The following is a 27,571-nucleotide window of genomic DNA, read 5'->3' on the forward strand; positions in this document are numbered from 1 at the left end:
GAGTACCCTGACTGTGCAAACATAGGAAGATCCAGCCTGCAAATCCAAGCCCTACCATGTACTCTCAGTGGAACCAAGGACAATTTTTTTTTTTTTTATTTTGTGCCACAGTTTCCTTCTTGTTAAAGATGGGGAAGGTGGTTCTTACCTGTTGGGAGGATGAAATGAGTTAACGTATGAAAACCACTTAAACTGGAGCTGGTTCATAAAGAAGCACTCAATAAATGTTACTACCAGCTTATTTATATATAAAATTGCAAAAATAGTTCTTCCTCCTATGGAGGAGCTGTTAAGAGTGAAACAAGAATATTTATGAAAAAGTGAACTCAATGCCTGAATGACAGCAAATTTTTCATAAATGGTGGTTAATATTAAGCCACACCCCCACCAAAGAAAGGGTTCATCCTTCTTTCTCTCAAACCAAAGAGATGAGTTCAAGAATACCCACTGAGAATTAATAAGTAAGAGCTAATGTTGACAGATATACATGTACACCACACCTTAACTCATTGACAACTCCCAATAAATGAAGGGATGTATGAAAATTTCCCTGCTTTACAGATGGAGAAACTGAGGTCTAGAAAGGTTTCAGTACACAATGCACATGGTCACTCAGCCAGCCAGTAGCCAAGCCAGGGTTTGAATTCATGCTCTTAATCATTCCATTAAACAGACTCTGCAAGAACCAAAACCGAGTGCCAAAACGCATTCTCCATTCTTCTGAGGCAAGATAGCTCATGCCAAAGAGGCCTGCAAGAATTACGACTTTATCATTACATCTGAAAGAGGGAAAAACAAATGGATCCTTTTTATGGAGAGGAAATCCACTACAAAGACCCAGAAGGAGGAGCTCAACATGACAGAAGGAGGAAGGTATTTCTTTGGGCTACCTTGGACCTCTGTGCCAACAAAACGGCCCTATTCTACTCCACGTGAAAAATAATCCTGCGCGATCCTCTACCCTCCAGCCTCCGCTTTCTCCCCCACTTGTTAACCATGCCCAAAGGGTGGCAGTAAGTTTAACTGCAGACAGTAATTTTTGTTAATGGAATTCTAAGCCCATCAGTTTTCAGCTAGGAGGATGAGAGACTCTTTCACTGTGTTTTTCTAAAGCAAATATTTAGTGCTTTCATCTTTTAGTGCCCTAACATGCAATCTGTCACCCAAATAAGAACACAGGAGGAAAAAAAAAAAAAAAACCTTCTCATGTGGGTGTTTGTAGAAATTATATCATGTTTCCGACGTCGATCAGACAAATGGCAAGCACTTCTGGAAGGGGACACACGTCACCCCGCACGCTCTTCTCGAGGCGTCTTCCAGAGTTAAGGCACCCAGGCCCCATGGTTTACACTTGCTCCACTTGTGAAAGTCATGCCAGCCCTGGCTTTCCACAGCACCCCTAGCATGTCGATCATGATGCAGAGAAGCAGCTTGTTTCTGAGCTGTTCTGTTCCTCTCGTTTTGCCTAGGCACCCATGCTCGCGTTACTTGGTTTAGTGTGTGATTTTTTAAAAATGAGAACCATCTTTCCTCCACCTGGAGGACATTCTTCTACAGAAACCTGTTGCCAGACTACAGTAGTTTCTTATCAGCAAAACTCCCTCCTCTCAGCTAAACCATGGATGCTCCGACCCTATCACATTCCGAGAGATTCCTTCAGCCTGGCAAGAGAGAAAGGCAGGGAGAGGGGATACAGACAGGAAAGTTGGGGTGACTTTTGTAGAAGGCAGTTCTAATTCTTTTTCCTGATTCTAAAGCGAGTTTCGATTCCAGAAAGCCAGAAGGAGAGCTACGACTGTGTTTCTAGATGTTACCTCCCCTTTTCCACCCCTATAATTTCTGCTTTCTGCTCTGGGTCACTGTTCCCACTTCTCAATTGGCTACAATGGCAAATCTCCAAGTAATTACAAAGGCAGGAATCAGATTACACCAGATTCTACATGTGTGCGATTGTTGCCACCTTCCCCAGCAAAATCCACAGCAGAGGCATCATCAACTGTTCAGTCAAGTGTGACGTTCTGAGCGGGGGACATCCGAGGTCACCTCTCCTCGTTTCCCAAGAGGAGGACAAGCACACACACACAGGATCACAGCACACAAACGTCCCTGCAGTTCACTTTTCCCTAAGAAAGCAAAAGCCCTGACCGCCGCAGGTGAGACACAGCTCTGGCCTTCCCGTGATCGTACCAGTTTGTTCCAGAACCTGGGTAGGGATGCACAGATAATCATGGAAGCACCTCAATTCCTGGCTTCACCTAAGTAATGGGACAAGTGAGGACAGTTGGGGAGAACCATGTTGGGTCAACAAATCTGCAGGTGATACAGCATCTTCATTTTACACGTTATGCCCAAACCTTGATCATCTGTCCTGACATCTGGGAAAGAATAATATAGATAATTCAAAGCAGAATACTCCAGAAGTCGTTTCCCTTCACGATGCTGCCTACATGGTTAGCAAGAACATTTCCCTCGCTAATTAGATTTTTCTTTGGCCACTGTCAGAATTAGCCTGAGTTCTCCTAAATCCACAAAGTGGCCCAAAGCATCCTAGGTGTGTGGGGCAAGGACAGCCAGTACAGAAAACAGACAAAAGCCAAACAACACTTGTCAGTAACTAACAGGCTGACAAGCCAGGCACTGGTTACGTCTCTTTTGCTGGAGAAGGCGTGGAGAGCAGAGCAGACTTATGATCAACAATGAAAAATGAGCCTCTGAATGAAAGAGATGAATCAGGCCAATGCTATGTTTCAAAGGGTAAAAATGATAAAAATAAAAAAATAAAACCTACATCTCTTGTAACCATAAAAGGGTAGCACGGGAGTGTGTGTAAGGTGATGAAGCTGTTCTGACTGTGGTGGTGATAATACGAACGGATGCTAAAATTCACAGAACTGCAGACCAAAAGAAAAAGCCAATACTGTTGTATATTTTCAAATATAAACTTTTAAAATCCCACATCTCCAAAGAAACCTGCTCCTCAGACCTAAAATCTGGGACACAGAAGTATATTCAGTAAGTGCAACTTCAAAAAATACACAGCTGCAGGTGACCCCACCAAGCCAAGACTGCAGGGAGGAAAGCCCCCCAGGAACCTGATTCGAGTCCACTCTGCTGTCCCCAGCAGGACAGGGCCAAGGACAAACAAATGTCCGAGTCCCTTTAGAAGCGCACATATCCCTGCATCCTGACAGCAGTGAGCCCGTGCCCAGACACTGCTGTTCCTGCCCCGCCAGGCACAGAAATGCCCCACCTTCCCTTCAGGAACTGCCCGAATTTCTGAAGCCAGTAAAAGCACCATCGGCAAGCTTGCCCTGCCTCTCGCCTCCACCCATCTTCCTCCTGGGTTCTTATAAAGGAGGCAGGAGGAGAGAAACTTGTCCAAGGGGCAGAGCTGTGAACTGGATCTCCGTCTGGATGATTCCATGTTTCTTCTACTCTCTGGCAGAGGGGCTTCTCCTTTCCCCAGGAGGAGAGGATCTCTCCCCTGCCACACTGGCTGCTGGAGAAACACCAGGCAGGCCAGAAACCCAGTGGGCAGGAGCCAGGCTGAGCGCACAGTGATTGAGCTCTTCCACGCTCCCTCTGACCCCGGCCCCGGCCATCATGCCCAGCCCAACACCATCTCCTGCCAGCTCTGTTTTTCAAAGCAGCAAGAGGCCCCCGCCGGAGCCTGGGGCCGCGACACAGGGGCTCCCGCGGAGCTGGGCAGACCAAGTGACAGGTGGGGCTGGGAAATAAGGCGAGCGGGGCAGCGCGTCCCTCGGCCACCCCCTGCCTCCCCACCTCCCTCGACTCTCACTTCTTCTTTCTCTGGCGTCTTTAGTTCCTTCTTCGTCCCCGCCCTCCCTTGTCAGAAGGAACTGGCTTTTCCAAAACAGAAACTTTCACTCTGAGCACAAACAGGCCTGTTATTTAGACCTTCTCAGAGAAAAACACAGGCAGCTGTGAGCAGGCTCTGGGCGGTGAGGCCCCGGAGACAGAATGCACACGGAGGAGCGCGCACACACACACCGGGAGGTCGCTCACAAAGGGTTTAAAACTCCCTGGCTGTACAAAGGCCACCTCCTTCCTCACCTTCAGCGCAAACAGAGGAGGCCACCACGGAATGGGAAAGGACAGTCCAAGGAAAACTTGAACCCGGCCTCATCAGGGAAGATGAGTCCACTTCTCCCACTTAGCTCCCCAAACCACACCAAAAACATGTTTTGGTAACTACTACATTTCTTTCATGCAAACAGGCGTGACATGAACTTTCAGAGATGTGATGGAAAAAGCTGGAAAAGTGTGGAATAAAGGATAAAAGACGAGGCAGCTCCTAGAATCATCTCTTGCTAAACGAGCAGCAACTAGTGCAATACCTCTGAATAAGGTGCAGAGGACTGGCCTGACAGAGAAGGATAAAAACTAAGGTGCTCCACTTTGCTTACCTGACAACTGCCTTTGATAAAAATGAGTAAATTCAAGTTCCAGAGTCTGGGCTGAAATGTGGTTCATCTCTGTTCCCAAATTCCAAACATCTACCTCACTGACATCATTAAAAGGACTGATCATAGGAAGGTACTCTGAGAAACAAAGGTATCACAACATGGAGAGACAGACAGACAGACTTGATAATGTCAAAACGGTGAGTAAAAAGCACCTACGCCTTCTCTTCAACTACTGACCATGTATTATGATTTGAGGGGCCCTCTAAGGTATAAAAAGTCTGAAGCTTAATTTAAACTCTCCCCTGACACAATGTAGCCCATTAAAAACTGATCTGTGAGGGCTTCCCTGGTGGCGCAGTGGTTGAGAGTCCGCCTGCCGATGCAGGGAACATGGGTTTGTGCCCCGGTCCGGGAGGATCCCACATGCCGCGGAGAGGTTGGGCCCGTGAGCCATGGCCGCTGAGCCTGCGCGTCCAGAGCCTGTGCTCCATAACGGGAGAGGCCACAACAGTGAGAGGCCCGCGTTCCGCAAAAAAAAACAAAACTGATCTGTCACCTCACAGAATTCCAAAAGGGGAGGATCCAAAACAATAAACTGTGTGGATGACAAGATGTCATGCACGGAAGGCCCAGAGTCTTCTCCATTAATGACCTTTGTCATATGAGATGCAAAGAAAACATGCGACTCACAAAGAAGGGGGAAAAGAGAGGCAGCCACAGAGATAAGAGCCGTGATCGAGTCTGTGGTGTCCAAGCGGATGTCAGGTGACCCCAGAGCCTGGATGCAGGGCCGGAAACCACTCCCACCATCCAAGGGATGGGGTCCTTAGAGGACGTCCACGCACCCTGCCTGGGCTTCCTACTCTGTATACCAACCTCCCGGGGCGGAGAAAAGTGTAAGAAGTGAAAAGAACAGTGTTCACAGCCTTTAGTCCAAGGAATGGTCAACTTGGGAAATAGGGCCCAGAATGATCCTCTCCCTCGCTGGGCCTGTGTCCCTGGTGGGAAGCCCTGTGCAAGTTGTGTCCATCCCGTAGAGGGCTCTGACAAGCAGCGGGGGAAACAACACCATTTCACCTGGGAGTGTGGCTTCTTTGAGGTGCCAGAAATTCCAAGTTAGGCACTGCAGTGCCCATCTATACTACTGGGGCCAGAATTCGGCAGAGGAAATACACGTGACCATTTAACCCAGAAGAATTCAACAAAGAAGCTTTGCACACAGAAAAAGGAGAAGCTCTGCAAAATAATATGAGTGGTCCCATCAGCCATCCCACCCTGAGGAGGAATTTAGGGAGGGGGTGAATTTGCTGGATCACTCGCTCAGAATGATCCAGGGCTGTGCGTGCTAAGCCATGGCTCATCTATATCATGGGGACATGATGGAACGTCCAAAGTCATTCTATTCTGTCTTTGTTATTTTCAAGTCACACTCTCTCCCACATGAGATGCAACCAGACTGTAATAGTGGAACTTTAGAAACAGTGTGTTTGCACTGGGGTAATGACTAAGCATATCGAGAGGTACCCAATTCTGGAATGGACACCACTAGAAGTTTTACCAAGAGTCTTCACAGGATATGCAGGAAAGGGCTTCTATTACAAGAGATGTGAGACAGACAGAAAATAATTACATATATGATATGAGCCCACCTATGATTTTTTAAAAACACATCCTTTAAAAGACTGGAAGGAAGTACGTCAAAATGTTAACTCTGCCTTTGAGAAATATTTTTACTGTTTTCTCATCCTGCTTCTCTATGTCATCAGGGGAGGGAGGGTGAATTAAACATTTTAGCTTAACTGAATGCTTGGTAATCCAAAGTTATAATACAGAGATTTATAAAGCAAATACTTTCCCCTTTCTAATGTACTTTGTTGTGTAAATCCAGATTTTCCATACATAACGTATTGAAAAACATAGTACTAAGGAAGTGAAGCAATACGTATATTTGTCTCAATGACTAATAAGCAAAAATAACACTTTGGCCATGATGCCATGCTTTTTAGAAATCAGACACATAATAAGCCACAGATTTATAGGATGTGGTCTAATAAACCTAAGAAAAGTTTCATTTCCTCTCACCAAAATGGTTAACTCCCTGTCTATGTGACTGGCTTTGCAAAGTTAGCTGAAGCCTTATTTTTTCCTTAAATGCCTAACTTGAGAAGTTAATAAGCAAGTGTCAGCAATAATGTGCCCCCTCCTGAATTCACACACAACACACACACACACACACACACACACACACACACACTCACTCACATGCCCCTAAAGAAGAAACAAAATTAGGCTCAAAACTAGCAAAAAGGTAGGTCAACCAAACTATCAGAAGGGACAGAGGGTATCGTCTTCCTAACGCCCAGCCACTGACCAGGAAGAGTTCAGAGAATCCCTTCAAGACGAAGGAATAAGAGAAGGATCTGAACAAAGAACCTTTTAAAAGTTTGTTTGCAAGCATTTCCGTAAAAATGGTATTGACTAAGCAATTACAGGAAAAAACTCTTTCTTTCTTATCTGAATGCACTTATGCCATGGGTCACGCCCTATTATTGTCACTATTAAACATGGTAATAGCCTCAGTGTAATGACTTTGTGTGGTGAGCTTTAAAATGGCCATGAATAGCTAACTAGAAAGAAGTGACTCACGCCTGCCCAGGTGGACGTTGACTTTCTTAGTCATAGTTAATCAACTGGTCTACCAACCTTAATTCCCTAGAGGAGACAGCCTTGATTCTAAAGGGTTAGAATCAAGCCGAATCACAGGGAAGAGCGAGCAGGGACAATGAAGGTTAAGTATGGATGGGGTAGAAAGTATTCTAGATATGGTACCTGAAAAGCAAAAAACTGGACTCTGGATGTCCTGAACCAGAAGTTTCCTCCCAGCTCCTGAGATGGCTGGGTGTTGAAGAGGACCTAACCCAATCCCCTTTAGCAGGTGGAAGATGATTGGTGGAGAAGGCTCCAAACCATGGGCTATTTTGCCAGGGTCTTTCGGTAACAGCAGTTTTAGAGCTCCACCCCTTTGTGATCTTAAGCAAGTCACCTAACCTCTCTGTGGCAACAATCACAACACCTTCCTCTTAGGGGTGTTGTCAGGTTTTGAAGAGTTAATATACACAAATCGCTTACGGAAGTGCCTGGGCCGTAAAAGCACTGTGTAAAAAGTCTCTCTGATCAGTATTTCAAGGGATCCTGATAGGTGCCCAATGAAGCAGGCTGGGCAGGGATTCCCCTACCATCCCCTTTTAACAGCCCCAGAGATGCATCACAGAGGGATGAAGCATCTTGCCGGCAGAGGTGGGAGAACGCTGGACTCAAACCTAGTGCTGACTCCGGTCATGCAAGGTTTCCACTATGCTACCCAGAACCATCTCGAACACACCCAAGCTGTGCGTGGAAAGCACGCAGCACGACTGAGATACCGCCCCCCCCGCCCCCCGCAGAGGCCAGCCCATCACACGGACACACTATCAGTGTGCGATGCCTCCAGAATTCTGCTGGGTGTCTGCGCCAGACCGAGCACGCCAGCACCTCTGGCCGAGCAAGCCCCCGCTTTATATCCTCAACTCCACTGATGCTCACAACATGTCATCTTGGGGAGACTGAAGCACAGAGCACTTGGGTAAGTTGCCCGAGGTCACACAGCCCGAGTGGTGGTGTCTCTGTGTCTGGTCTATTCACAACTTAGGGATTTAGACCCAATTCTGGAAGCTGAGTGTATTAGCACCTCCCCAAGAGATGCTTCCCTGTCCTGAGGGCAAAGCTTGAGAAACAAGCGTAGTCACTGGCGCCGGGGATCTAATCAGAGCCTGTGGATCTTGTGTTATAAGGAAGAAACCCCGACTTTCTGTTTCATTTTCCTCAACTCAGAATGGGTGCCTGGTTCTCTTTTATCTACCTCATAACTCTGACCAAAGATTAATGAGTTACCATTTGCCAGGCCCTGGTAGAGGAATAACTATGATCGGTATGGCCTTATCATCCACAGTCAGAATGAACAGAGACTCTTATTAAAAGCCAGACCAAGGAGTGGCTGCTCAGAAAAAGCCTCCTTCGGGTCAGGGCTGCTGCAAAGAAGTGCAACAGCTCTGTCCAACCCAGGCCAGTTAAAGACACAGCCGTACACATGCACGGGACACGTGTGATCCGGGCACAGTCCTCATCAGAAGAGGGGAAAGAGCGTGTGGTGTCAAAAGACCCTAGACTACATCCTCAGTTTCAGTCACATCTGGCCAGAGGGGAACAATTAGACAGGAAGATTTCCACAAGACACCCACGCGTGAAAAGTTACTAACCAGAATTAAAACGCATTATGGTGTATGAGAGCAACCCAGTGAAAAGAAAAATACAAAACTCTGTAAGGTACCATTCCAATTTTACGAAACATTTTTAAACTTTAGACACATGAATGACAAGAAAGAAATGCATCCGAATATTAAGAGATTATAACTAGGTAAAAAAGAACGTGGGTGTTTATATTTTCTTCTACCTGTTTCTCTTTGTGTCTCTAGTTCTCTCATAGGGCTATTTACTACTTTTTAGATCAGAACAAGCTTTTAAAGATGATTTCACCCTCCTTTTCTCTCTCCAAAGGCGAGACGCACGTACACGTTACCTGTGATTCTAGGCCTCTGCTGTGTTCTGTCCCTGCAGCCCTAACACGCAGCCCAGCAGCCAGCGCACAGTAGGGATACAATAAATATTTTTCAAAGACAGAGGCTTTACTAACTGCCTCTTAAATATTCACTTTTCTTTTTAAAGAAACTTAAAAGCTAGCATTAGTACTAAATCATTCACTCTTTAAGTCTAAAGAGTTACCTTACAATTTTTTATCTGCATTGACTTTTGCTTTTCTGAAGATGAAAGCATGTTCTAGATGTTCTTTATTCTTTGGGACTACAAATTTGAAGAGAACTGTCACTCTCAAGCACAGAGCAGTGTGGGGTATTGACATCGCATTGAATTATTTAAAGGAAATTAACAACGCGCTTCCTGTCCTTGGAGAGTGACATCTGCCAGCAGAGCCATTCACGGCTGCCTCAGGAAGATACCACTGCAGAAGGGCGAGCATTGCCCAGCCCCTTGAATTCTAAAAGAAAATCTGTAAGTTCTAAAGAACAAATAACAAAGACAAAGTTCAGGTGATAACTTCTCTTCCACTGGAAGCTCTGAAGAGTCCCAGGAAATGATTTCCTGGGGGTCAAGTTTAAAGGGATAACGTGTTGCTCATGGTTCTCACGGAAGCTCTGCGGGACACCGGACCATGTGGCTTTAACTGGGAGCCCAGCGCCTCGGGTTCGCGGGACCACCTCCCTCTATACCCTGTCCTGGTAAGCTGGCATTTTTATGGCTATGATAAACCTATCCGTGGTCAGCACACCCAGACATCATGGCACCCGAAGTGACAGCGTGTGACGGGAACTGGGGACCACGGCGGTGGGCACTGCCCTAGCGGGAGGTAAACTTTGGATGGGTGGTTTCAGTTCAGAGTCCGCTCATCTCATACCGTCATTCTGCTCCGAGACCTACCTCCAAACACCAGGGCTCCCCAACCTTTTGTAAGGAATGGCTCCTTTTCATGTCCCTGAAGACTTGAGTGCTGACAGTGAAGTCTGAGGGGGGGTAGAAGTGCTGACAGTCATGTCCCTGAGTGCAGCAAGGGAGGGGGCACTGCTGCCAGGAAGAAAGGGGAACAGAGTGAGGCTCGGGAGGGAGGCGGGGCGCAGTCAGCAAGGCATTCACGGCCCCCAGCCTGACTTCCTGTCCTACCCCCGCTTCTCTACAAACTCCAAGCGGGGAGGATCATGGTTCCCCCGCACAAACCCAGAACTCTTCCACCTCCCTGCTGGCCAGCGACATCTTCAACACAACCACCTCTTGGCAGCCTTTCTGATGCATCCCTTCCCGCTGAGCCCACCCTTGCCCGTCGTTCCCCTAGGGACACGCCACTCCTTCCTCTGAGAAGCCCGCTGGCTAGCATTTTCTCTCTCTCAACTTACCTTACTGAATCTTCCATTAGTTTAAACCATGTGATATTGCTGCTGTTCCTACCCTACAAAAATGCAATTGTACAGGGTTCCACGCAATTCTAGAGCTATTTGGGGAGCTGTCTTAATACCTTTCCCTCTGCCAGGCTGCAGTCTTTTTGAGAGCAGCAACTACACTGACATATCTGGACCCCTTGAAAGATCCAGCAGCACACACCCTGAGTGCTCAGGAAGTATGTGCTCTACTGCACTTCAACCCAGCTGGAACCCTATGATGAGCGCTGCTTCTCTGTTTGGGGTTCTGGACAGGAATGTTCATATTATTCTGCTATTCCTCACAACCACCCTGTGAGGTAGGTACTACCGTTGTGCCCATTTTACAGACAAGGAAACTGACTCAGAGACGTTAAGGAGCATGCCCAAGGTCACACAGCTAGTAAATGGCGAGGGAGGGGGGGGACCTGGACCAGGTCTCAGTCAACTCATGGTGGTGCTACGTAGATGCATTTGCCTGTCCAGATGTTGACTATTGCTCTATAAATGGGGTAGAGGATTGAGGGGTGTTAAGAGCAACGTGGGGTCCAAGAAGGGCTATTTCACAACAAGGAAATATCATTCTAATCGTCTTTAAAAAAAAAAAAAGAAAAGATCTATGCCTTTTGTGTTCATTGTAAAGGATTATGTCTTCCTTTACAATGAAGTTTATCTGCCTTGTAAGAAGTTTAAAAACTTCTCCACTCTAGTTTTTAAAAAGTTTTTTGTGAAGGAAAAGCCCATGAACAAATTTTTCACCCTTTTTAATCCCACATAATAGAATTCAGGATTAAGAACATGAGATTGCGCACAATGTCCGATAATTTATGTTCTGATATTCACTGAATACCAGGATGAGCACAGTGGGTACCAAAGACTCTAGGAGTTAGGGAAGCAATGGAAATACGGACAAATCTACAGAACAGCAGCCACGTTTCTAGAATAACTTACATGGTTCCCATATAACCTGGTCCTCCGATGGGGGAGCTGGGGGCTTATCCAGGTGGATTAAAACCAGCCAAATTGAGAAGAAGCCACATCTCCTGCAAACTGGTGCTACTCTAGGGCCCTTGCTGGTTGCAACTGTCCCCGTGGCTGGACTTTTAAAGTCACCACTGCTGGGAGCCCCAAGCTCTCTGCTCCCAGGAAGGGCAGCCGAAGCCCCAGCGGAAGCACTGGTTGCCCATCCCTGGAGGTCTTTGGTCTCCACCCAGGAAGCAGAGCCTCCCACCCTGCATTTCTCCACGGGGCTCGTTTGTAAACAGGAATGTGAGTCACTGAGTCCATTTTCAAGATTAGCCCAGCTTGACAACCAAGGTCCTCCTATTCTGCCTTGTCGCAGCCGTGACGCGTCTTAACTGCCTCCCACCAAAGGGGCCATGGTTTAGCCCTCCAATTGTTCCTGAAAGGAACCCAGCAATATGGGGGTTTCAATCCTTGTCTGCTTATTTTGTTTCCTAACACAATGCTGAGAGCAAAGAGGCAAGGTTCCCGAGGGCAAGCACCCCAGGAGTTTGTAAAAGAAATGTATCTACGGTTACCACAGACCACATTCTCTTTATTATCTTCCCATGGCCTTTCCTTAGGGCCTGTACTCCCACAGGGGCTTGCACACAGGCTTGTTATGCTCATGGGCACGCGCGTGCACACACACACGCACGCCTCTGTATAGGATCTGGATACTCTTCCATTCCTGGGAACCTCAGAGCCAATCTGCAGGTCACTCCTACCACTACTGTAGGATCTACCAGCTTTGAAATTTGTGAGATTAACCTTACCCCCATCTTATCCTAGGGGTCTACCCTGCTTTGCTCTTTATTCTAATTTCTTTAATTATTCATTTCTAATCTTTTTACATAATATGAGGTCTTATAAGCCAATTCAAATCTGGGGGCTATAAGATGTCTTATAAACAGATCCAAATGTATATATAAATACCAAATCATTTTGTTCCACGACAAAACTCTAGTTGAGCCTTTCCCTAACAAATCTAAGACTCTTCAACACATCCTAAAGATTATGAAGGCAGATGTCTGCCAAGTTTTCTGCTCAGCATCTGTTCATGCTTTTTCCGGTAACAATGCCCTGAATTACATAGGAGGTACCACCCTAACTCTCAAGCCATATAGTCTGGGTAGAGTGGACCCTACCCTGACCTGCACGGAGGGGTAAGTGTACTCAGTCCAAAGGCACTCAGCACATCACACCCCCTTACCCAGCCACTGATTCAGAATTGTGGGGAAGGTAAAGTCTCTCTGGACTCAAACCTGCTTCCATGCAATGAAGTCAACCTGGAGGAAAGCAGAGTCAAGAGCTGGAAGGAAATGATGTCCTGGTATATGGGCCCCTGGATCCAGCCACGCTACCTGTATACTTTTCAATTATGGGTCAATACACTCATTTTGCTCAGGCCAGTTTGGGCTGGGTTTGAGGAGAGAGAAGGGCACCCTGACCGGAGAATTCTAGTTGCCTTAGAATGACCTCGATAATCGTCCATCCACACATCAAGCAGTAACGTGGAAAAAACTGGAGATGCTCCAGGAAAAGTAAATGAAGGCCTCACAAGGTTCATGCTCCAGGCATGATGCGGGGATTATTACAAGGCAATATACTGGAGTAAGTGTCTAGTACTTTTCAAAATAAGAATGAATGTGGCTTGTGGCCAGTCTCTGGGATGGGGGTGGTAGCCTTGAGAAACCACACACCTGCTAGAACTGTCACTCGGCCCTCCTCCTCTAGTGCCTCTGAAGCCACCAGCTACACTGACTGACTCTATTAAGATGTGGTCTCCAGAAGTTGAGGCTGTGCCATGTCAAGACAGACGGCAGGCAGAGCGGGTAGCAGGTTTTGTTTTCTCTGATGGCTTGGCCCCTGAGGACATGGGGTGTTGACCAGTTCTGGACGTGGCCGCATGGAGCAGAATCAAGGTGTACCACTAAGAAGTTAGAGCACTAGTTGAATATTCTACTATTTGGTTTCTTTATGAGCTTATAGCCGCCTTCAACAGGTGGCTGGGCAATATTCACATGTTAATGCGACAGAATGGAAACCAACGAGCCAGAAAGTACAAATTGCTCTGCCAGGAAAAATAAACACAAAAGAAAAGAATATAGGAGGAGCTGAAAAGCATTTAAAACCCAAAACCCTTAAATATACTAAAGCCTCCAGAAATAAAGATTTTCTATGAAATTTGTTATTCTGACCAAATTTGGCCAACAGCCAAGAGCTGTTGGGAGAATTCTAAACCCACCTCTTAGGGCAGGAAGAAAAAGGCAAAAGCTTTCAATTTTGTTTCAGTAAAGTTTGGTGTGATTATTAACTTTATATGTCAACTTGACTGGGCCATGGGGTGCCCAGATATTTGGTCAAACATTATTCTGAGCATTTCTGTGTTTTGGATGAGTTAAAATTAGTAGAATGAATAAAACTGAATGCCCTTACGAATGTGGGTGGGCCTCATCCAATCTGTTGAAGGCCTGAATGGGAACAAAAGGCTGTTCCGCCCCCAAATAAGGGAGAACTCCGCCTGCCCGACTGCCTTTGAGCTGGGACATTGGGGGTTTGGTTTTTTTTTCCTACCTTCGGAATTGGACTAAGACATAGGCTCTTTCTGGGTCTCAAGCCCGCCAGCCTTTGGACCAGAACTAACACCATCAGCTCTTTTGATTCTCAGGCCTCCAGACTTCAACTACAGCTACACCATAAACTCTCCTGGGTCTCCAGCTCACCAACTGCAGTTCTACGGGCTCGTTGGTCTTCATAACTGCATGAGCCAGTTCCTGACCATCAATCTCTTTTTCTACTTGTCTGTCTGTCTGTCTGTCTATCTATCTCCTATTGGTTCTGTTTCTCTGGAGAACCCTAATATATTTGGGTTGTGTTTTTATATGCTTTCTCCCCGCAAGCAAGAGGGAAAGGATTATTTGTGGGTCTCTCAGAGATATCAGAATTGTGAAATGGAATGGGTCTTAGAAATCATGGAATTGAATTCCTTATGATTTTTTTAAATCTCTAAGTCTAGGCATAAAACTAGGACCTACCCAGGACTACACAGCTAGAAAAGAACAAACCAAAACCCAGGTTTTAAAAACTAGGAGATAGGGGTTCTATGCATAACATGGACGAGTTTTATTTTGAAACTGCAGCATCTTTGGAGGGATAAGAAATCCATTTGAGAGGAGGACGTGGGCAAGTGCCATTCCACTAAAGAAGCAAACTAGTAAAATGACAATTTTTTAAAAATTGGAGGGAGGGCAAAAACCTCTTATCTCTTTATCATTTACTCACATACACACGCACATGTGTGTACAAACAAGGACACCAAAAACAAATAAGCAACAGCAGCCAGCCAGCCATCCAACCAACCAACCAGAGACCACACACATGTACATAACCTTGAAAAGAGATTTCAGATCTTTACAGGTCATGCTGATCTAGCTTTGAGTCCATCAATAATTACCACCTCTGAAGGTAAGTTAACTCTGGTGGGAACTACTTACGTTTGAAAGATCTTGCCAAACAACACAGATGCAAAAAAACTGGAATCACAGCTCCAGGCAAGCTGCCATTTTTGTCATTAAAGGTGAACCCAGTTTTTCCCCAAAACAGGATACCATCACAGACGTGGCAAATGTGTGCAACATTATTTTTCATGATTATTTTTCCAAAATGTGAGTGACAAGGTGTGAGAGTCTATGTGTGGTGCGTGTGTGTGTACACACTGAACACCTGTGTGCATACAGCGGTAGGCGGGTATCCTCCAATATGGAAGACAGTGGCCTGCAGTCAGGAATGGCAAGTGCCCGGATCACCTACGGCAGCTCCCTCTTCCCTTACCCATGTCAATATCACCTGGCCACCCTGCTCAGAGCTGGTATGTGGTGAAACGTAATCATCACCCCTACACTCAAGGGATGTAGAAATAAAGTCTGCCTTGGCCCTTGAGGACCTCATCTTAGTGAGAGAGAGACCAGGATCCAAACAGAATGAACACAAAAGGAGCCGATGTTAAGTCAACCCTTAGCCTAGCCTTTTGCAAAGCACAGTTCACCTCTTCCTCAGTCTCAGCGGAGAGACAGATGTGGGGCCTCACTGTCACTGCCACTTCCCACCAACTAGCTGTGTGCCCTGTACTTCTGGGGCTCAGTTTGTTAAGTCACTTGAGGATGCCAGCTGCTAGATGACTTGTGAGGGCCCTGCTCACCCTCCAGCGTGCTCCAGTGCTGCAGGGCGAGCAAAACGCAGAGGCGGGGGATACAATCAAGTCCTCCAATCGCTCTCAGTACAAATCCAACATGCCTGGATATCTAGACGTGGCCATTGCATAAGAGGCGATATTTATTGAAGAAAGTTATATTCAAGGAGAAAAGGCTTTTTTACCAGATAAAATATCTACATGGCCAAGGAAAAATATTTTAGCAATAAGGTATAACAAACGGGAATTTGTAGCGTCATTTCAAAAGGTGTTTATTAAAGAAAATGTTGCCAACTTTTGTTTTCTAGGGGAAAAAAATACTTCTCAAGAAGTTGAAAATGAAACATACCTTTTTATTATGGTATAAACAGTGAAGGAAAAGTCATATAAATACCTTTTGAAGAATTGGGGATAAAGTTTAAAAAAAAGTTACTTGAGTAATTTTGAATAAAGGACATACTTTTATTTTTTAGCTGACATCAACACTAAATTAACTGACTTAATTGACTAAATTATTAGTTAAGTCAAATTAACTAAATTAATTGACTTTAAGTGAAGGCAAGGCTTTCTGGGATGGTGATAATGTGAAAGAGCTAGCCTTAATATTGGGGATTTAGCTAAGGCGCGCAGAAAATAAATGAAGTTCTAATAGACATCGCTGGAACACTAAACGAAATCCTTCCTCAGACAGTGATGAGGTTCCGTGGTGACCTCAAGCAGGTAGAAAAGTGAAGCTTTTCCCTGCAATCTCCATCTCCATTATTTGCATATGGAACTGAGAGATTAACAGTGTAATCTTTCCAGACAAGCAAAATGCCAGCAAGCTCATGAAAAACCATACGCTCATCCATTACTTCGAGAGAACAGGAGCTGATTCACACGTGTGGGCAGAGGACCCCTATGGAAGAACTGGAGGCAGAAGCTCAGGTCCACTGCGAATCCAGCTAATAAATAAATGTAATATCGTGCTGTTAATGAGATTTTTGCTAAAGGATAGCTCCTCCTCCCAGGAAAGCCTCCGGGAAGGGATGTGGGTCCATATGATGCCCCTGGGGGCCATGAACAGCACTGCGCAGAATCAAGGGACCAAGAGGGGGAGACAGTCTGATTGGGATTGGTGATGTCTACTTGGTAATCCTCTCTTTAAAAACCAACATATCGCCTACAAAAAGATAAAAAAAAAAAAAAAAAAAAAGCACCCAGAAATGGAGCTGAGAGGTTGTAAAGACAACACAGAGACCAGGTGTGGCTGGTTACTACTCAGGAAATTTAGAGTGCTTTGCTCTGAAAAAGCAAGCAGCGGAGATCAACAGCACCCTCCTCTCAGATCAATGGGGACCAAATGTTTTAAAATGCAAATAACAGGTTTCTAGACAAACCCTGGAACTTCTCCTGGAAATGTTTTTATAATTCACATCTTGTTAGCCACAGGAGCCCCAATTAAATGTCTTCTCTTCTCATTTCTACTCACCAATTACTAGCATTAGATAATAACATACTATTTTCTGCTAATATGTTTCCTGACAACATCAAACTCCAGAGGGTCTTCATGGTGCAATAACTGTGCAAATGACGGCTAACTGACGAGAAAATGTTATTTAAACCTTCTCAGCGTTTATGAAAAAACAAACATTTTGGCTGAAATGCATTATACTAATGGCGTAAAAACTTACTGAATTGAAATAATTTGAAAAAAAAGTTCTCCCCAAACATCATGAAAGAGGGAATCACACTGCAAGGATATAAGGTTATAAATATTCAAAAACAATGGACGATATGTGGAACCTAGAAAAATGGTACAGATGAACCGGTTTGCATGGCAGAAATAGGGACACAGATGTAGAGAACAAACGTATGGACACCAAGGGGGGAAAGTGGCGAAGGGGGAGGGGGGGATGAATTGGGAGATTGGGATTGACATATATACACCAATATGTATAAGAACCTGCTGTATAAAAAAAATAAAATAAAATTGAAAACAAACAAACAAACAATGGATGCCCACAGGCAGGACCACTCTTGACACCATCTCATTCAGAACGGGAAGGTACATGAGAATTTGGGGAGAGGCTTGCCAGCTCCATTCTCTAACATCCCTGGTTCCAGAATGACAGTCATCCCCCAGCTGTCGTCCCCAGAAAGAATCACACTATTGCTAATTTCATAACTTGAGCGGCCACCACTATTGTCAGTGGGCACACACCTGGGACACCATAATGGATCCCGCCTGGACTGGGGTGATGAATTCTCTCAGGACTATGGTATTCGGGGTTTCTCAGTTTGAAAGGGAGAGTTGGAGCCACAGGATAAAAGATAAGGGGATGAGACAAATTATCCCATGCACCCAAGTTGTTGGCTATTCTTCTACCCCCAATATTTATATTTTTAATAAAGAGAACCTTGAGAGAGAAAAAAAAAAATCCTAAATTGTGCGTGTGTGTGTGTGTGTGTGTGTGTGTGTGTGTGTAGAAGGCAACAGAGACAGTACACCCATGAGCTGAAGGAGTCAATCCCATCTTGCTCCCATTTCTTCTCACCACTAAATGGATGGGCCCTGCTCAAGTGTAGTCAAGCCCGAAAAATCACTCCCATATTCTCACTGAGATGGCTCTGAGAGAACACCTAGTTTTCAGAGTTCTCTTAAAGATTGTTCGGTTTCTTGGAGTGAAAATCATCTTCATATGGCTCACATGTGCAGCCAATAAAGAAAGAAACTCACGTGTGCCCTGAAAAGTTTCCCCTCAAAGTACTTAAGGGACATGAATGCCAAAGACAGTCCTGGAGGGTAGTGATCGGAACTGATGAACAAGCGGCTGACCCAGGCTGGGCCCACCACCCTGAACAGAGAAATTCCACCCTCGGTCACATCAAATCAACCACAGTGCAGAAGCGAGCCAGTGGAGCAAATCCGGACAAGATGAATTTTCCTATCTCCAGAGTGTAAACATACCTGGGCTTCTTAATATTTACAACAGGTAAAACTAACAAGCCAAAGCAGTAACAAACAAGCAAACCAAATATAAAACAAAAAGACTCCCTAGACCTCTTCTAATCACAATCTTTGGTGGATGCCATTTGAGTCATTACCACCTGAGGAGAAAATAAAGAAAAAGGAGATAGCAGCTATCAGGAACAAGTTTGAGTCACTGGAGATAAAGTCTCAATCCTTGGTCAACATACAGAAAAACTTACTAGCAATAGTTACTACTTTCATAGATTAAACGCATTCAGTGCCTCCGGGAGACCCAAACTCTGAAGTCATCGTTATCCAATGTTTGGTTCCAAGTAGAGTCTGAGGAGGTTAAGTATGTCTTCAAATACGCAGACCACTCACAGACTTGGAAATCTTTCCCTTGTAACAGTATTTATCATAAGAGCACTTAACAGCCGATAAAAAGGAAAGGGATACTTTCAACAATTAAATAGTCTAGATTAATATTTTTAAAATTCTGAAGTTTACCATCAACTGATAAATGGATCAATAAAATGTGATCTATCCACACAATGGAATATTATTTGGCTATTAAAAAAGTAATGAAATAGTGACAGATGCCACAACATGGATGAATCTTGAAAACACTAAGTGAAAGAAGCCAGTCCCCAAAGACCACATATTGTATGATTCCACATACGCAAAATGTCTAGAATAGACAGAGACACAGAATAGATGGGGAAAGGGGGATGAGTTGGGGGAAATGGGGAGTGACAGCTAATGGGTATGGAGTTTCTTCTGGAGGTGATAAAATGTTCTAAACTTGATTGTGGTGACGGTCGCAACTCTGCAAATACACTAAAAATCATTAACGTGTACACTTTAAATGGGTGAACTGTATAGTACGTGAATAAACTAATATTTTTTAAATTCTGAAATTTCAATTGGCCTAACCACCATTATCGTATCTCTAACTGCTTTCTATTTGAATTCTGAGCACATTTTATTTGAAACGAATACACAACTCTGGGAAACAGGCAGAATAAGAATTATCATTCCCATTTCACAGGAAGCAGAGGTCCAGAGAGCTTCTGTTTTCTTTCCACTGACTGGCTAGGTTTCCACAGGGCACAAGGAGGAGTGTGAATTATGGAGAAGTCATAGGTCTTACCGTTCCCCAAATCAGGGAGGGATTAATATCCAGCTCTTGCCAGATGTCTAGAAATTTATATGGTTCGGTCATGCAGACATGCTACTGAACAAAAGACACTGAAAAATGGCACCTGGATTACTGGAATGCAACTCTCAATAGCATGAAATTCAGGTTAAACAATTTAGCTAAAAAAGCAGGGCAGGAGGAGTCATCATCTCGAGTCGGTATCTGGTGGGGTGAAAATATACCCAATTAGATGTGGCCATATAATTTTCACATCAAACATCTTGTGGTCCCAAAGGCAACTAATGGCACAGCTTGCTGTGGATTTTCCCAAGTTTTCAAAAGCAATGACAGCCCTCTTCGACAAAGCCATTCAACATAACAGAAGGTTAAAGTGGGAACCACAAACACTTGCTTTTCTTAATTTACACCTTTCATTTACTTCCCCAGAAATGTCATGGAGGAGCCATGAAATTTATGATGTACTGTTCATACATCATATGTACGGTTCCTTTTAAGAATAGGATTTAGAAAGCAGAATGTGAACTCTAGAAGGTAATCTGGAGCTATACCTTAAAAAAAAACAAAAAACTTTTAGTATTCCAGGAGAAACAAGATGATTTGGTTGGGTCTTGCACTTAAATTTAAAAAAAAAAAAGGGGGGGGTGGAGAGAAAATATTAGGTGAGTGGGAAACTAGCGGGTTTTGACAAATGCAAATATAAGGACTTCACATCATCCATTCTACTAACCAGGTACCATCAAAACCCGTTGCTGGAGCACAGCAAACAAAAACACAGCTCACAGGGGCTTTTCTCTGCATCACAGACTTTTGGAAGCCTGAGAAGCTACTAACTTTTAAATCATCATGTTTGTGTAGTTTTAACCATTTCTTTTTTTCTTTATTTTTTTTTTGAAAAATACTCTAGTAAACCACTAAGGTATTTTTTAAGTACATAAAGTCATTGGCCAAAAAAAAAAAAAGACAACTTAAAACACACATTGGCAAATTGGGATGTCATTCATTTTAAAATATTCTTTCTTAGACCTTAGTCTGTTCTTTAGTTTCAGGAGTAACAGAGGGATGGTTGCTCAATAAACACTCACGTTAAAGCAGGACTTCTCAACCTCAGCCCTACTGACATTTTGATAACTCTCTGTGATGCGGAGAGGGTCGGGGGGTGGGAGGCTGCCCTAGCAGTACCTCTGGCCTCTACCCACTAGATGACAGTAGCATCCCCTGCCCAGCTGCGACAACCAAAAATGCATCCAGACGTTGCCAAACGTCTCCTGGAGAGCAAAATCACCCCAGCTGAGAACCAATGAGTTAAAGATAACTGGCCTGAAAATTCTCCTATGACATGGACGGATGCAGAGGCCCTAGCTTAAAAAGGTACCCAGATCACAGCAGCAGCCGACAGCAACAAAATCAGCCAACTTTCATCCAAATCCTCCAACAGCGATCAGTTTCGGAAACCCAGAAAAATATGATGATACTGTAAACATCCCCCTGAACCTCCCCAGTGACTAGTGTGTAGCCTTCAACTGTGTGCCAAGGTCCCATAGTGCCCTGCAACTCTTTTAAGCGTCCCTAATACTGTCATTCACAAATGAAGTGACAGTACTAGCAAGATTAGTATGTGTCTAAAGGCGGGGTGGGCATGGTCCCCAGTATGTTTTGGTCTCTTTAAAACCACAGAGCTGTAGTAATCTGCTGATCTATAATAGATACCCCAGTCGCTCAAGAAAACCCAAACTACTCCCTCTTCAGAGTGGGGGGAGTCTATTGGTAGCCAGATGGCAAAACAATGAGATTTTTATCTCTGATCTCCTTAATGAAAGAATCCAAAGAACAAAATACAAAATGGAGCCCAAGTCTAATTCATAAATCCAGAAGGTTCTGCATAAAGTGAGTCTGAGGATCTACGAGATCCCACAGGATGTTTGTGCTCAAGCAAGAGACGGGCAGCATCAACACCCTCGCGGACCTCTGGTGGATCAGTCAGCCTGCCGACGGCCCTCGAAACCGCCACGGGAAAGCATTCCTCTGCTCACCAGCCACGGGCACAAGAGGTCACAGCAGTGCCAGAGGTAGGGGGGACCAAACCCCAGACCCATCTCAAGACCCCGGTGCCTCCTGTCCAGAGTGGAGAAAGGCTGCGATGCATCACCATTCTCGGGGTGTGGTTTGTTTTCTGGACGCCGTGCCAGCAACTCCCGCTGGGAGCCATCCAGGCCACGGGGATGGGCGGCAGTCTGGCTAAGTGACTCACGCCGAGGCCAACGGGTTGGAAAGGCTTGCAAGAATAAAAATGGGAGCGGGAAGCAGCTCCGCAGGGAAGAGTCCAGAACATCCTGTGACCCATTTAAATCCAAACCCTCTCGTGATCATCAAAAGGTAGGTTTTCAGGGTTGACACTCACCCAATGACAACTCGATGGTTCTTTCTCTACAGACCCCGAGCAGGAAGGGGGCCCAGGAACTCTGCCTGCTGTCCGAGTTCTAGACTGGAAAGACACCTGCTTGGAAGACAGAGAGATCCACCCAGGGGCAGTGGGTGCGCACCGCGCTCTCCCATCTCACGCCAGGCCACCCGGCTCTGCCCTATGGAAACACAGCCAGCCTCTGGCACCCTGGTGGCCTCGTGGACATGAGCGGTGTAGTGACTCTAGCTCAGCATCCAGGTTCATCACTCAGCACTTAGCACCTGAATTCATTGGGCCGCCTCGAGAAGCCTGGTCTCCGCGTTTTTATCTAAGACACCAGAAACATCTCAGACCCAGTGCCAACCCCCATATCATTACCATGATGTATGCAGGGAAGCACCCTGCATCTTGTTTCTCTTCGTCCCAAAAGGCAGACAAGAGGGCTTCCCTGGTGGCGCAGTGTTTGAGAGTCCGCCTGCCGATGCAGGGGACGCGGATTCGTGCCCCGGTCTGGGAAGATCCCACATGCCGCGGAGCGGCTGGGCCCGTGAGCCACGGCCGCTGAGCCTGCGCGTCCGGAGCCTGTGCTCCGCAGCGGGAGAGGCCACAGCAGTGAGAGGCCCGCGTACCGCAAAAAAAAAAAAGGCAGACAAGAAACAAGAGCTAGCCAGAGATCAAGGCAAGAACCAAGCTATGAGCTCCCACCAAGTCACCGCAAATAAAAATTTCTGTTTCCACTGCCAGTCTTCCAAGCATGAATAACATGGGTATCGGCTCCTCTCATTTAAATAGTGTATAAGTGAGCGCATCATCTGGAAGGCACTTTCCCCAGTTATTAACAGCAAGCTGTCTGAACAGCCACTCTCCCTGGGGCACGAGACTGAAGATGGGGCGTCCTGACTCTGCTTCCTCCGGCACCAACAGAGCCCCAGGCCGGCCCCCGACCCAGAGGAGCCCAATCATCTGGGATGGGATGGCAGTCTTCCGGGGATCCGAACCAGTGTGACCTGCCTGAAAGGGTTTGCACCATCCCCACTGTCGGGGTCACTGATGCCCCGGGCTGCCGAGGACAAATCTCCGTGGCAGCCTCTGCCGTCTCGGGCTCAGCTTCGGTTTCAGCTCGGGCACCGACAAGGTTTGGACCCGTGCCCAGTCCCAACACTGATAACATTCCTTGCAGCTGCCCCACCAGGAACAGAAAAGGTAAAAGATTCCTCCCTCCGATGTGTGAACCAGGGGAGAAAAGCTGGGGCGGGGGCGAGGGGGGGCCTGGGGGTGAGAATACAGAAAAGGAAAGGTTTCCTGTAACTCCCCTGGAGCCCCTCTTAGCACCAAGGGAACCGGTACCCTATCTCCACATCTGTTCCAACATCACAAAAGACAGATACTCAAGCTTCTGAGGCCCAGTGTACCCTCAAAGCAGGAATTCCCCCTGGAGGTGAAGTTGGGGGAGACAGCGTTTAACCCTCTCCCCGCCAACACTGGAGTCGCCACCAGGCAATAAGAGGGAGGAATCCATGGGTCCCGGGTCCAGAACTAACCCACCAAGCGTTCCACTACTAATATTCCAGCATGCTCGTCTGTACTCACGACGACCTCTCGGGTGTTTCTATCTTCCGGCTTCTTGTAGCAAATAGGGTAGTGAGGCAGAGTTGAGGGAAGCAAAAGGACACTGACCTCCATAAGGCTGAGGCCAAGAGGCCACCTTGGGCAAGTTTCCATCATAAGTCCCTCACTTTACTAAGTGAAAGCAACCAGACCACGAGGTGTATGATTCCATTTATACAATATGTCCAGAATAGGCAAATCCATAGAGACAAAAAATACAGTAGTAGTTGCCTAGGACTGGGAGGAATTGGGGGAAATGGGGAGCGGCTGCTCATGGGGACAGGGGTTCTGGAGGGAGGTGATGAAAATATTCTGAAACTGATCGTGGTGATGGCAGCAAACTCTGAATATACTACGACCATTGAACTGTACACTTTCAATGGGTGAACTGTATGGTATGTGAATTATTTCTCAATAAAACTATCGTTAAAACAAAAAGTTTAGCCATCGCAAACATGGAGCTGTCACCCTCTTCTGGTTGAGTCAGCTTTAAATGGTGTCTCCTGGACTAAAAGTAAAGATAATCTGGAAGGTCCTTAGAAAGTATCTGGATAAGCTATTAACCTGCTCGAGACTCAAGCTACTGGTACGGAGCTAACAATGTTATCTACCTTAAAATGTCACAAGGGTTCAATTCCAAGGGGAGGTAAAGAGCTTGGCACAGTGCCCCGGACATGACAGACGCTCTATAGAACGCGCCTGTTTTGCATACCCTCCTGCAGGAGGTCTCAGAGAGAAAGGCCAGGTTCTAGAGACAAGGACTGGCAGCCATCTTTGCCTCAACCCTGTTGCTTTTTTCAGCATTCTTTCCTCACCTGCCATATTAAGAGTGTGACCAACTTAAAAAGCAATTAATAATAAATGTCAAAGTCTGGGAACTCTGTGAAAGCTATATCTGCAATGGCAGATCCTAAAAATATACTGCATACCCATTCCTACAGGGCTCTCCTTTGCCAGAGGGTCTTGCCCCTATTCAGCAGATGGGACACAGCAAAGAGCACAGGGAATATGCCCAAGATTACATTGGATTCTACAGAAGGAGGTGTCATGACCAGTTCTTAGCTCCAAATAGGCTAACCTCTATGATCACCTTTATAAGCGAAGGCAGAAAACTAATGAAGAGCATCTAGTAGATACCAGGAAAAAAGCTTAGAACTTCACAACACCTGTTTAACGCAAAATTCAATAATTAATTATTTTTAGAAGATGTTGGAGGTAGGCGTTTATTTATTTATTTATTTTTGGCTGTGTTGGGTCTTTGTTTCTGTGCGAGGGCTTTCTCTAGTTGTGGCAAGCAGGGGCCACTCTTCTTCGCGGTGCGCGGGCCTCACTATCGCGGCCTCTCTTGTTGCAGAGCACAGGCTCCAGACGCGGCAGGCTCAGTAGTTGTGGCGCATGGACCTAGTTGCTCCACAGCATGTGGGATCCTCCCAGACCAGGGCTCGGAACCCGGGTCCCCTGCATTAGCAGGCAGATTCTCAACCACTGCGCCACCAGGGAAGCCCCTAATTAATTTTTTCAGACTGACTCCAGCTAATTCCCCCAGGGAATCACCCTAACACCAGCCAGTCATGTGACCCAATGGGAGCCTCCATCTTCTTACTTGATCCCCCCTTCCCAGCCTCACTGATTGGTCCAAACTGGGTCAAGAATCCCACCAATGAAAGCCTGCGACACTCCTCATCCTCCAGGACTTGCCACCGAAGCTCTGCAGTAGGAGGAAACGAAGACAACATAGAGAGGACACACTCAAAGGGCCGATGCGCCCTCACGGGACAGCATTTCAGTTGTCCCTTTAGCAAGCTCTACCTCTGCCATTCCCAAAAGTTAGTTATGGGAATCAAAGAACTCCCCTTTTCCTTGTTTAAACTTGTTCCGGTTGGGTTTCTGATACCTGTCACTACAGAGTTCCATTAAAGGAGTTTTGTGGGGTTTTTTAATGTTCTATACAAAGGGGGAGGGCATTCCAGATTAGGTAACTTTGCTCTAACACACAGGTAATAAGGAATGGTGCCCAACACCTTGGCCGCCCCATCTAGCTCCAAAACCTTGGCCGGTCCATTCCACTACACCATACCAACCCACCACTCCTACTAAAATCCTATACACTAAACAGGACCCCCGGGCATTTGGTGAGGCCCTTAGTTTGCCCTTAGAGTTTTCACAGAGGTTGTCTCCAAAATACATATGTGCATATTCAAACAAGTCACCAGCAAACACAGAAGGCCCCTTCTCCCAAGTAAGCTCCAAAATGATTAAACGTGGACTTCTCCAGGTCTGTGTGTCTGTGTGTAACATTGTGTGTGTGTGTGGGGGGGGGTCCATCTCACACACCCCACGCAGCACCGTTCTATTACTAGATGTGATGGAACACAGGACTTCTACATTGTGGAAGTGAATATTAAAAGACGAGGAAGATATCTATAGAATTAGTGCTTAGAACCTAGAGTTGGAAATTACCAAGTGGAGCTCCCCAGCACAAAAGGCTCCACCAGTGTTTGAGTGAACAAAGTGTTTGAATGCCCTGAGTGAACACGCTAAGCACCCAGTGTATACACAGTCCCCCAACAAGCAGAAGACCAGATGGGTCTACTTCTTCAGACACGTCCCAATTCCATTTCTGAATAACGTCCGAGTGTTTGCGGTTGTTCGCACGGCCCCAGCACATACTCCTGGAAGGCTTCTGTGACTTAGTCTGGCAGAAAGAAACAGGCTCCCGTTACAGACACACTTCTCCCTCTGAGCTAGACACACCATCGTGCCCACCACATCCACCATCCGCCCCTGAGGAGGTCCACCCCACCATGTGCAAGCCCCTCGCTGATAACTGGACTGGAGACAGCATGTTACCCAAGGACAGCCAAGGCTGGACAGTGGCCATCAAAAGGCACAGACACCCCAGCCAAACAAGGGGCAGGGAACAAAATTCTCCCTCTTGGTTTTTTAGGGTTTTGGTTTACTTAATCGGGAACTCAGAATAAACTGGGACATAGAGAAGAAGTCCATGAGCTGAAAGGGCCGAGGTGGAACGTGAGTGTGGAAGTGAGGAGAACAGGGGACTCGGGCAGAGAGCATGAGGGTGCAGAGAGAAAGTGGCCTGCAGACTGGGAAGGGATAAGAGATGATACACAAAGATGAGAGGAGACAGGCCAAGGGCTAAGTAACATCTCGGCATGGAGCAACTCCTGCCCTGCCGTCCCTCCAGCAGCCTGGGGTTGGAAGCAGTCCCCCAGTCCCAGGACCAACAGCCAGCGGCCCCGCTCCAGCTGTTGAATTCCTGTCCGTGTCTCCAGGAGGCCAAACCACCACAGCAGCATCTCTTCTTCCCGATTCTCCTGTGTAGCCTTAAAATAAACCCCGCAAGATTCACAGGAACCGAACTGCATGCTTTGTTCCCCAAGCCCACATCCTCCCCGCTTTCCAAGAATCCTGGACCACTCACAAGGGCTTCTGGGTCATCACCATTCACATGTGCCCATTTTTACCCAAATAAATAATCTTGTTCACTGTCAACAGTGCGCAAGAGTGTACAGAGCAGAGGGGCCGTGAAAACCCTGTACACAAAAAATCGTCATATTTTGTTCAAAATGGGAAGTTGGTGTAAGCTTCATGAGTCTTTTTTTTTTTAAAGGGGAGTTAAGTCTACACTGTTCTCACGTGTCATAAATGGTCTCCCAGGACTGTTATCTCCTCAGCAGGTTTAATAAGGCACTTAAGACTTAACAAAATACTAACTTTCTAAAAGGGACTTCAGAGTTTAACTGAAGTCCATAAAGTTATACCAAATGCCATGGAGGAAGACATGTCCC

The 27,571-nt window shown here is 46.1% G+C and overlaps 1 protein-coding gene across 15 annotated transcripts in view; it reads right to left on the reverse strand.

Moving 5' to 3' along the window:
• Window positions 1-27,571, reverse strand: part of TCF7L2 (transcription factor 7 like 2) — a 195,930-nt gene that overhangs the window by 61,209 nt on the left and 107,150 nt on the right. Inside the window, exon 5 of one of the 15 annotated variants that reach the window (XM_065893834.1) lies at window positions 9,957-10,097. The exons of the other annotated variants lie outside the window; for them this stretch is intronic. Coding sequence (XP_065749906.1) covers window positions 9,957-10,097 — 141 coding nt within the window. The remainder of the gene's footprint in view (window positions 1-9,956; window positions 10,098-27,571) is intronic. 15 annotated transcript variants of the gene reach the window in all.

The sequence above is a fragment of the Phocoena phocoena genome, chromosome 16 (assembly GCF_963924675.1).
Source record: "Phocoena phocoena chromosome 16, mPhoPho1.1, whole genome shotgun sequence".
Lineage (NCBI taxonomy): Eukaryota > Metazoa > Chordata > Mammalia > Artiodactyla > Phocoenidae > Phocoena > Phocoena phocoena.